The 12,521-nt window shown below is 43.0% G+C and overlaps 1 protein-coding gene across 2 annotated transcripts in view; it reads left to right on the forward strand.

The window, feature by feature from the left end:
- The window catches only part of Ush2a (usherin), a 668,288-nt gene that overhangs the window by 542,449 nt on the left and 113,318 nt on the right, over positions 1 to 12,521 (forward strand). For both annotated transcript variants that reach the window (XM_028760212.1, XM_028760216.1), the window contains one exon: positions 7,585 to 7,692. In XM_028760212.1, coding sequence (XP_028616045.1) covers positions 7,585 to 7,692 — 108 coding nt within the window. The remainder of the gene's footprint in view (positions 1 to 7,584; positions 7,693 to 12,521) is intronic.

Here is a 12,521-nt window from a genome sequence, read left to right on the forward strand (position 1 = left end):
ACAAAGGAGTAGGCTTAATAATAAACACTATTATTTTAGTTATGCCATTTATAATTTTTATTGTATGTATTTCTGTATACATGCATGCATGTAAACACATACATGCTTTAATGTGTGTATAAATATATATATGTATATATATTATATATATGTATATATGTGTGTGTGTGTGTATATGTGTGTATATATGTGTGTGTATATATATATGTGTGTGTGTGTGTGTAAACATATGGAAACCAGAGGATAACCGTTGGAAGTTAGCTGTCCCCCTCCACCAAGGGTTCTGGCAGTGACACTCAGGTCATCAGGATTGGCAGCGAGCACCTTCGCTGGCTTCCACTGGGACTGGTCATATAATTTCATAATAAATTCTCTTGATTATAATTGCAGTCCCTCTAAAGTTTATCTCTGATGTAGAGGTCAATCAAAAGATAAGTAAAAGCAGAGATGTGACAGTAGGTTGTGGGTGGGGTGGAGGGACAATGCCCAGTTCTGACTGGGGGTGTGGGTGGGGCAAGGAGACAACACTCAGTTCTGACTGGGTGTGTGGGTGGGGCGGGGGGACAACACCCAGTTCTGACTGGGGGTTGGGGGTGAGGCGGGGGGACAACACCCAGTTCTATTTCTTCCTGTTTGAACTCCATCACTTCAACAGCTGTTTTTCATTTGAAGACAGCACAAATTTCATTTGTGTGCAGCTAAAATGCACACAATTAGAGATCTTGACTAAAATATTTCTAAGGGAGTGGTTACAATGTTTTCTACCATCCTTCTGCCTTCATGGTGGTGTTGAATCATCAGAGGGAGCAGCCATCACTGGTGGACTTGAATTCCTCCAGCTAGGCTCTCTTCGAAGCAAGAACTCAGTGCGTAGAATCAGAGCTTAGGTCGGCCCTTGCTCTGGTCTGACCGGTCCCTTCACTCTGTTCTTTGAGCTCCAGTCTTACTGTCTCCAAACCAGGGATGACAACTCCCACGTGGGTAAAACTCTCCATAAACCTAATAGATTATCTTTCTCATTAATTCTCTCTTCCATACGTTCCTAACTCTGTCTTGCATAAAAGCAAAGCACAGGAGAGTAAGGTATAATATCCACCATGATGCCCACGTGTAACATACGTGTCTCACGTGTAACATGCCCCTCTACATAGATAAATAACATTGCTCATTTTTGAAATTAGTAGTATGCTCACTCTCTCATTCAAACACGCTGGACAGGTACACAGTTACTGGCTTAAGAGAGTGTCACTGCGTACTGACTTTAGGCTCATCCCAGGCTATGGAGTGATACCACAGGAGGCTGACTTTCTTTACTTCTGAGCTCAGCCTATTTCCAAACTCAAATGTCAGGAGAAGGGAAGTCCCAGCGGCTAGCGCAGGAGTCATTGCCCAGGATCTGACATTTTTGTGGCTTGATGTCACACACTCAATTCTGAGCTGCCAGCACAGACGGCCAGTATGGAGCTCTGTGCCTGGGTAGTTCCTTCTATGTCTCACTTCACGGGGGTCAGCTGAAAGCAAGGCTTAATTCCTGATGATACACAAAAGACTGCTTTCTCTGAGGAAAAGGAGTTGTGTGGTGTCCTGGCAGCTGTCAAAGGAAATGGACCAGAGTGTTTCTTTCACATACCACACACAACCCTTCTTGCATACCCACACCTCCAGTGCAGGCCCAAGTTCCCAAGGACAAAGTGCTGGGAATGAGAAACTGAGACCGTCATTCTCTGTGGCTCCTCCTGTGGCCCCGACATCCACCCTGCCTTTTCTGGTCCTTCAGTCAGGTCCTTCCCTTCATTCACCATAGGGACTCTTGTCCACAAATGGCTCATTGTCTTCGCTTTAAGCCTTGAAAGCCTACAAATATCACAAAACCATTATGATATATACCAAGTCTTGCTGCTATAAGATTATCATTTTATTTTGTTTTATTTCAGTGTGTAGTGATTTATATAATAACAACGCTTAATGTGATATTCCATTCCTTGCCTGTAGTATACACTGATAATAATATCCATCTTTTTTTATCTACACACACTACATTCTGATTTCAAATAATGACTATTTTACAGTTAGGGCAACTCTAGGTTTGTTTTTTTTTTTTAACTTACATATATGAAAGACATATATACATATGTCTTAGTTAGAGTTTTACTGCTGTGAACAGACACCGTGACCAAGGCAACTCTTATAACAACAACATTTAATTGGGGCTGCTTACAGGTTCAGAGGTTCAGCCCATTATCATCAAGGCAGGAGCATGGCAGGACCTAGGCAGGCATGGTGCAGGAGGAGCTGAGAGTTCTACATCTTCATCTGGCAGAATACTGACTTCCAGGCAGCTAGGGTGAGGTCTTAAGTCCACACCCACAGTGACACACCCACTTCAACAAGGCCACACCTCCTAATAGTCCCACTATCTGGGCCAAGCATATTCAAACCATGACACTTTACCTACTTATTTCACATAACATGTTTTCTAGTTCCATCTATTTCAGTTTCAAGAAGCAGGCCTTTATTCTTCTTCACAGCTGAGTAACATTCCATTGTGTTCAATAAACATATTTTCTTTTACTCATTGATGGGCATGGAATTGATTCCATGTCTTTTTTTTTTTGGATACAGTAATTTCCTTTCTTTCTTTCTTTCTTTCTTTCTTTCTTTCTTTCTTTCTTTCCTTCCTTCTTTCTTTTTTTCTTTCTTTCTTTTTAGGTTTATTTATTTATTTTACGTGTGTGACTACACTCTAGCTTTCTTCAGACACACCAGAAGAGGGCACCAGATTCCTTTACAGATAGTTGTGAGCCACCATGTGGTTGCTGGGAATTGAACTCAGGACCTCTGGAAGAGCAGTCAGAGCTCTTAACTGCTGAGCCATCTCTCCAGCCCTGATTCCATGTCTTTAAAGACTTTAAAGGCTGCAATAAATATCCATGCACAAATGGAACTAACTTCCATATAGCGAATTTATCTTGTGTGTGTGTGTGTGCCTGTGTGTGTGCGTGTGTGTGTGTGTGTGTGTGTGTGTGTACCCAGCAATGTGATAGTTGGATCATATGCTTGATCAGTCTGTTCTCTCCATAGTGGTAGCAATTATGTATATTCCCAGCATCATTTCTTTGCCTCTATAGCTCACCAGCATTTTCTATTTTCTCATTTTCTATATGTAGTCATTCTGACTACAGTGCTGTGATGTAACTGGTTTGATTTGTGCTTCCAGAATGGGCAATTGACATTGAGCATTTTTTCCAGTTGGCCATTTGTATTTCTTTTCAATTATTTGCCCAGTTTAACCAGACTTTTTTTAGTTTTCACTGTTAATTTCCAGTTCCTCTTATGCCCTAGATAGCAAGACCTCGTCAGATGTTTGCTGCATTCCAAGGCTGTCCTTTCACATTGTGGATTGGCTTCTGCGTGTGCTGAAGCTTTTCAGTTTGAAGGGGCATGAGGCTGGGTCTGCCCACTGTTGCTTTTGTTTCCTACGCTTTGGGGTTATAGCCAGTGCATCATCATCCACACCAAATTCCTGAAGTGTCTGCTTTGTGTTTTCTTCTAGAAGCTTATGAACTTGGGCTTCTCACATTTTAGATCTTCAATGTATGTCATAGTCTCTGTCAGCTCAGCACAAGCTTAGACATCCTGTGGAGGGGGAGGGGGGATAGGAGGGCTCTCGATTGAGGAACCACCTCCATCAGATTGGCTGTGGTCATGTCTTCAGAGATTGAGGTGGAGGTATTAACTGCTCAGGCTTCTGTGGGTGGTGCCATCTCTGGGCAGGTATGGGTCCCTGATCTGGAGGGCTTCCCACGAAGATCTCTGGCCCGATCGGGTGCAGGGATCCAGGCCAAGGGAATAGAGTGCGAGCAGGGAAGGGAAATCACCTCCGCTGCCTCCACTGCTACCTCTGCCCACATCTCCGCTGTTGCCACCCAGTAGCTCCCAGGTGTTGCACCTGTCTCTCTGTGCTGAGCAGGTCCAGGCTGGGCCAGTGAGAAGCCAACTAGCTAGCGGGGAGGGGAGTGTCCTGAAGGTGCTTGGGGAGAGCAGATCTCTTCCCAAGTGTCACAGCTCTTGCAACAGAAACTCTCGGACAACTGGATGATTCTTGCACACTTTTTACTTCTCCCGAATAGGGTTCTTATATACAGTTTTGGGGTGGGTCAGGGTCTGGCAGCAGATAACCCCTATTGGCTTGGTCTGAGAGCTTGGAGATACCTCATCTACATGTTGGAGAGCCTGAGGCACTGTTCCTCGTGACTAAAGGCCATAGACCTCTCTGTGGGAAGGGCTGTGGCGGGCTGAAACTAAGTGAAAGGAACCAGGGGCCCAAGAGCAAAGCCGAACACCTTCCATCCCATTAGGGTCCAGGGTTCAAGGCCTGTGTTCAACCAGGCACCCAGCGGCCTCTCACAGCCCACTGCCCCACAGGCAGGTTGTACCTGGGCTGTGTAAGAAAGGTAGCAAGCAAGAAAGCACCACTCCTTCATGGTCTGTGCTTCAGATTCTGCCTGAGGTTCCTGTCTGAGCACCTTTCTCATAATGCTGGACTCTAATCTGTAAGATGGAATAAACCCTTTCCTTCCTAAGTAACTTTCAGTCATCGCAGCAAAATAAACCCATCTAGGACAGTCTATCTGGAATTGGTTCATCTCCAGGATAAGACATTGGAGTCAAGTTTCAGTACTCCAAATACCCTGGTATTCCCAGTGAAAATATTCATAATGTTTGTTCCTTTTGTGGACTTGCTGTTTCAGAAGGAAATGACAGTTTCTTTTTGATGGTCAAGAATTTTCTTGTAAACCTCTATGTTACAAATGTCCCATTTGCCTCATCAGTTTTGGCACACCTCCCTAAGAATGCATTTTCTCTTCAGATATCCATGATAAAATTGTCTTTAAAACCTGCTGTTTGAACACGAGAGGACAAAGAGACGTGGGGCTATCTTTTTTTTCCCCAGCATTTCTAGAAAAACACTCTTGGAAGATAAATTGCCTACAAATAACTCCTTACCTTTTTTAAAAATATATATTTATTTTATTTTTAAATATACGTGTCTGTGTGTGTTTGTGCATGCATGTGCCCATGAGGTCAGCTATATCAAATACCCTTGGAGCTGGAGTTATAAGCAGCCGTGAGCTGTCTACCTTGGGTTCCAGGAATTGAACTAGGAAAGCAGCAGTCCCCTTAACTTCTGATGCGTTGCTCTAGCCCAAAGTGTCTCTTCTTTGCCTTCCATACTTACATCAAAAAAAAAAAAGAGGAAACTTTACCATTTATAAATTACATTGATTTCATTATTATTTAGCAAACACTTCAAAAACAGAGGAGACGCTGTGGACAAAATCGCTTGTGGAACCATAAGGAAAGATCTCTTTGGTGCAATCACACATGAGACTGGCGTCACATCTCACAGACCCTACCCTGGCTGTGTTAGTTCATGGAGCTATTCTCTAAACTAACACAAACTAACACTGAACTCATAAACAGGAACTGTTGGGGCGTAGAGGCCAGAAACCTTGCAAAGATGGCAACCCTATGTGCAGAGACTGTGTACTCTAGCTAGGAAAGAACCCAGTTGAGCTGAAAGGATGTTTCAAAAGCAAGATGGAAAGGCAGACAGTGCAAGGCTGAACCTGCTTGCCATTGTGACCTCTGGATCTGGTTCATGGATGTCTCCTGTTTTCCCTGAGTTCTTACGTTTTGTTATCTTAGCATTTTCCTGTAAGCTGTTATCAACCCTATATGATTTGGGACTGGCTTACATCCTTAGTCATATTTTTATCTAAAAATCAGGTAAATATCAAAATTATGTAAATCCTCTCTAGTAACCAAATGGAAGATTATAATCAAGTAAGTAGCTGCATCTTATCTCTAAGTCCAGAAGGAGACACAAAAGGCCCTGAGGCTGGATGCCTTGCAGCTGCAGCTGCCTCTGCCCACTGCTTCTTCAGAAAACCCAAACTAGCACTCTAGACCTGAATGAATCCAAGGGCTGACTCCTCCATTCATTTAGGAAGCACCTACTGTGTGCTATCACCACTGGAAGGATACACTAATAGGCAAAGCAAAGTCCTGGCTCTTTCGATGATTGTTCTGTATCAAGAAAGACTAGAAAAAGTTACCTACTGTATGAAGACTGTGCAAAGAGAGAATTATTTCAGGGAATAAAAACAGGAATCGGTTATTATTTAGAGTGGTAGAAATCTGTTTTTAAAAAGCATAGTGCTCAAGCAATAATATACGACAGGGAGACATGGGAACAAATCTAGAGGAAGAATCATACCACCAAACATAAAATTTGTTTAAAAAAAAATGCAGCTGGACGTTTATGGAAAACACAGATACTAACCACAGAGTAGGTGCTCTAAATTAGCTTAATAATCTGACTGTTGACAAAGCACTAATCTTTTAGCTTTTTTTTTTAAAGAATCGAAGAAAGGCTTGTAAGCCTCAATATACGTCTTGTTGAAGGCTGCAGAGCCCTAATGTTACTCCTGCTGATATAAAATACTACCTGGCATCCCATTTCATCTTCTCATATAAGCTACATGCTATAGTGATTCCCCATTTTACAGATCAGTAGACCAAGGCAAAGAGAAGCTAGGTAACTTGGCCAAGGTCATCAGCCACCAAGCAGTGACATATAACCATGGACAGCTTCTGTCATAAATAGATCAAGTCATTCTTTGTTCCCTCCGAGGCCTTATTGGGGAACTACTGAGCCGTATTCTTTTCTAAATGCAAAAGAAGTAAATAAGTACCCTCATTGAAATATCCCTAATCTAAGTGTGAAGACAAAAGCAATGTATCTAACACAAGCCAGCAAAAGCCCCCCATGATACACCTGGTGACTAAGTATAGTGGTTTCTTTTTCTTTTCTTTCTTTGTCTTATTTTTCCCCAAAAAAAGTGTTGCTGTTAGTAAGAACTGAATATAGCTTGAGGCTGGACAGTACCATGTCTAACCTTCCTCTCAACTGTTTCCTGTTCCTCTTCATAGGAAAACCAGTCACAGGCCCCGGGGTGATTAGCCTAGAGGAGAGAAAACTCAAGGGGATTTGGTAACTGTCTACAAATATTTAAAGAACAAGTAATGTGGAAAGGAAATTAGATTTGTTCTGTGGTTCCCCAAGGGTGGAAGGGGGGGAAATATTTCACCACAATATAAGGAAGGACTTTCAGACAAAACAAGGAGAGCCTTGATGCTCTTCAGGACAGAATCCCAGAGTGTTCTGGCACAGGAGTGGGATCATTTTCAATCACATCTTGTCTGGGAGGTCTGGGAAGAGTGAATTTTATTAATCTGGGAATGCTAAAGTTCCTCCCATAGCTGAGCATACGAGAACTTTTGACCAATGCAACTGTGTAGGAAGCTTCTGTCTTTAGAGAGCCAAGATCATTGACAGAGTCTTTGCCTGGCTTGTGTGAGCCTGTGGGTTCCAGCTCCAGTAACATTAAGCCCATGCTTTGAAGAAGAGTCATAAATGTTCGCAGAGGACATCTATGACTCTGAATGTAACTTCCAGTGCTTAATTGTTAATGGATAACCCTCTCAAGCTGTGCTTTATTTCCTGTTGGCTCTTCCTAGGTCTCCAGCCATACACAAACTACAGCTTCATACTTGCAGCTTGTACATCTGTCGGATGCACTTCCAGTGAGCCCTGTGTAGGTCAGACTCTGCAGGCTGCTCCTCAAGGTAACAAGGACATATCCGGGGTTTGGAGAAGAAGTTTGCATGCCCTATTTTGATTAACTTTATAAACTCTGTCATAGCAAACAAGGCAGGAGGAATAAAATTGGCACAACAAACTAAAATAACATTCCGCGTCACCTCCTTCTACAGGGTTGAGTAAGCCTTATGTTGCCATTCATAATCGATGATTTGAAATGATTGAATTTAAGTCATTGAACTTTGCCCTTTTATTAATGGGATATACTACATACTTGCATATGAAGCTCCTCAAAATTCCAGTATTAAACCGTTTAATATCTAGGAAGTACCAAGCCTGCTGACAAAGCTGACGAAAATCGTTGCTGCCTTCAAGAAATTACAACCAAAAAGAATGATAATATAATTACAAGGTGTATATGGAAATACTATAACCTGAGGAAGAGATTAAAACCTATCACAGGTGCAGACAGGACAGGCTATGGTGGATCCCAAAGAAGAGGGATTTACACACACACACACACACACACACACAATGGCTGAGCTATACCACCAGGCTGTCTGAGGGGATGTACAGAGAGATTCTCCCCTCTTTAGAAGATAAATTGCTAATGTCTATAAATTTAAAACCTTAATTCCTTAACACAGCAGTTACGTTTTTATTATTTATGTCTGCAAGTCTTCCATACGCGCAGAAGAGACCTGTGTCGGGATGCCCGCGGAAGCATCACTTTGCCCAATGTCAAAATGTGGAGAGCGAATTGAGTACTGCAGAAAGGAGAATTGCTAAATAAAATCATATTGTGGGAATACCGTGCTCTGTCCGTAAAAAGGATGCCGGAGAGCGCACCCTTTATGTGTGAAAACGCACTCAGCAGACTCCACTCATTTCTAGTGATGAATATACACGTAGAAAAAAAAAATCTGGAATGCTCAACCCTGTGACGACACTGAGCTCCTGTGGGGAGGGACCTGTGGTGTGTAAGCATTTACTTTGTGGAAGAAAATCTGCTCAGGGGCCTGTGGTAGAGATCTATCTGTCGACCTTTATTATTGGCCTGTTTTACACAGAGAGAATGGAAAGAGTACATAAGCAAGTATCTAACGAGGACCATGGTGTCCGTTGCCACGTTAGGATCTCAAACCACTTGTTCATTACTTTTCTACTGAAAGAACAGTTGTACCTTGGAATATTAGGACTAAACTCCCTACGAGTAAACGGGGAATAAAATGGAAAATTCCACATATGGGGCATATGGCTCCTCTCTAGGAGCCCACTAATGACGATCTCTATATAAAGAATGCTTCATGTCAGAGAGATTGGTGTTCCTCGGAAAGGAAGGAAGCAGCAGTGGATTTTTTGGAAAGGTAAACCATCAAATGGATACTCTGATGATAATGGGCAATCTCTAAAGAGGCTATCAACTGGTTTTGGCTAAAACTCAAGCCTAAGAAAGGAAGGGGTCTCTGGTATTGGCGTATTCACCAAATCCATATTCTTAAGTTGTTGGGGTTTTTTTTATGAACTTATTTTTTCACTTCCCCTTCCTGAAAAGGTCTAGATTTCATTACTTGAAAAATATAACTTTAAATGATACAGGAAAGTGAGAAATAGTCTTTTTAATTTTTTTTTAATATGCTATTATCTCACCACGTGTAACTGCAGAGAAATACGGTTTTCCTGTGGGATGCAGCATAGTTATAGATGCTCTGGCTACGTTTGTGCATTCACAGATAACCTGTGAGTAGAATCAATACAGTCCCAACCCTTAGCTTGAAGCTACAGAGGTGCCAGCCATCGACACCATTAGATGCCAGTGGACTATTACAAGGTAGAGACAAATTTATCCTTTTAATTTACTATCCCAGGGTCCAGGGAGATGGCACAGTGGTTAAGAGCATTTACTAATCTTCCAATGGACCTCAGTCCAGTTCCCAGCACACACATGAGGCTGCTGAAATCATTTGCAACCCTAGTTCCAATGGATCTGATGTCTCTAGCCTCCCAAGGTACCTGTACTCATGTGCCCATAGCCACATGCACACATAAATGCACATGCGCACATGGGTGTATGATTAAAAATAATAAAAATAATAAACTTTTGAATTACTAAGTCAAGTACAGATTATTTTGAAATGCCACATTCCAAGTGCAGTAATTCGGCCACAGTTTGAAGATTTGAGCGCGCTGAGTGTATGTGGAGAAAAGTAACAGAAGCCTGACCTGGCTCGTCTCATCTTTCTCTGTTTACATCTAAACATAAAGTGTTACCGCGCAGTATGGCCTCAGGAAAAACTGGGCACACACCGCTCTACAACCTTATCCTCATACAAAACGGAGGCACTCTTATCAAGTAGCGGGAACAGTCTGGATCTGTTATTACCCTGTTTCTTAGAGGGGCCAGCAGCCCAGTAAGATCAGCTCATTTTAGAATGGGATCAGGCAAACTGAAGCCCAGCTGTCTGCTAGTATCAACATCGGAGAAAAGAAAAGGGGAGGTAGACCCACTCTGCCTCTGGCTCATTCCAGATATCTCCTTCCTGCCCTTGGTGTACTGATACGCCTCTGGATTCTTCCTGTACTCGGTACATATCACTCTAGATCTTGGGTACCAGCTTTACCCATTTATGCAAGCCAAGAGCTGCCGAAGGCTAAGCCCTCATAGGGATTCTCTCCCAGCAAAAGGTCTGGGCGTCCACCGGCTTTTCCTTCCAGCTGCAATACTCGGTTCTCTCCCACTTGACCCCTTTCCTGTCTTTATTCTGGTTCTCCTACGCACCACCACGCCCATCACGTCAGCGGCACCACGCCCATCACCTCAGTCCCACACCGCTGATCTTAAACCTCCATCTTCCTTATATATCATAGGTCATTCTTCATAAATCTGATTATGAATCTTGAAGACATGTTCAGTCCTCTTTTCCGTTCCCTCTACCCCTGCCTTTGTTCACATCTTTCTAATTTCTCCAGCCTCTCCTAACTGGGTTTCTCTCAATAGCTAGTTTTCCATTTTCTCTTATTCCCTGTTAATTCTTCCTCCATGTCAAAAAGAGTATTCCCATGTTAGTCAGCACCCTAAAATCTCACTTCCTTCCAGGAAAACAAATCCTTATTGTCTTTGTGAAGCAGACGCCTCAAGTTTTACCTGTGCTAATCTGCTGGTCCTCAGCGTGTGCCATGAAATGGGAAGTCATATCCTGATACCCTCCTTCCTCCGCAATTTCTCACTCCTGCCAGACATGGACTTTATGTGCTGCTCCTGTGTCCTCTGCCAGCTGACTTCTGCTCAACGTATCTCACACGGCCCAATTTACAGCAGTCTCACCCCTCAATCTGTGCCACGTCTCCTTTCCTGGGGGCCCTCCCAGCCCCTGTACTTCTCCTTAACTCTCAGCCATTCGGCATTACAGTATTTGTGTTTACAAATCTGCATTTCCTATGACACAATGAAGTCCTGGAAGAATAAAGATGTCTTTATCCACACATCCCTGACACAGCGCCTGACACAGCGCCTGACACAGAAGGCGAAGCCAGGTCATGCAAGAAGGCTGAATGAGTAAATTAGCCAATAGTTAAATACTCTGCAAACCTGTGCATTCTTGACTAGCTGAGCTCAGACAGGTTTTTAAGAAGCCAATTCACAGTAAATATTGGGGATTTTTAAGTTAATGGATATTTGCAGGAACTTTAGAAGTGGGTAATTGTACACAAAATTCAAGATCAGTTCAAAAGAATTTGAGTATCTGTATCCATCCCTGATAGTTTATGGAGTCACAGCAGCTACTAAAGTTCACTTTCTGATTTTTGACCACAATACCTCCCACCTGCTTAGCCCTATCCTTGCATTGGAGGTCAGTCCTCTTCCTTCTGTACATTCCTCCCTTGAATTGCCTCAGATCTGCCCTCTATTATACAGAATACAAATCTGCCTTTATTATAGAGAATACAGATACGCCCTCTTATTATACAGAATACAGATCTGCCCTCTATTACAGAGAATAAGATCGGTTTTTGGTACTGAGCTCCAGAGAGTGGGAGAAGAAAGGGCCAAATTCATACCTGGAACTTATTCAGAATGGTTCCCCCAACACAGGTCCTAACTCTATAGACTATTTCTTGAAACTGTGAAGGTAACAGCAGCCCAAATCCACCCTAAAAATAAATGTGTAGCACTTACTAGTTGCTGTCTGGACACTGAAACTACATCTTTCCAATTAACTCTGTGAACCTGTGGCTCTGACCGGCCTCCACACAACTGAGCGCATGGAGAACCTGACTTTTGTCGAAATCACATTTTCATGTTTCCCCAATTCTGATTCCTTCTGTTTCCTCAGAACCTCCACAGGAATCAGCTACCTTAAGGAGTGCATGTTGGAAAGTAAGCCACGACCTTTTTAGTTCTTGGCAATGTTTTTGTAAGTGTACATGCATGGGGGGGGTGGGTGTATGTGGGGGCGGCACACTCACACACATGAACACAGGAATTTGTGCCTCTATGTAGAGGCCAGAGCTTGGCATCCGATGTCTTTCCAATCACTCTGTGCCTTATAGATCCAGGCTATGTCCCCATATAAACCCATATGGCTTCCTATATCAGCTCCTATAGTTAGCTAGCTTTCTCTAGTGAGTTCATGTCACTGCCAAGAAATAAGATTGTAGGCAGGCTGCTCCATCAGCCTTTCCATGGGTGCTGAGATTCAAACCCTGGTCCTCACACTTCTGTAGCAAGTATCCCACCCACTGCACATCTCAACCCTTCCTTGGGGATTTCTAATAGATCCTTCAAGGACAGAGAGATGAACTACAAGAGAGAAGATGAAATCTTGATGCCTTATCTCTTGAATCAACAAGTTCA

The sequence above is a fragment of the Grammomys surdaster genome, unplaced genomic scaffold (genome assembly GCF_004785775.1).
Source record: "Grammomys surdaster isolate TR1022 unplaced genomic scaffold, NIH_TR_1.0 130, whole genome shotgun sequence".
In the NCBI taxonomy this organism is placed as follows: Eukaryota; Metazoa; Chordata; class Mammalia; order Rodentia; family Muridae; genus Grammomys; species Grammomys surdaster.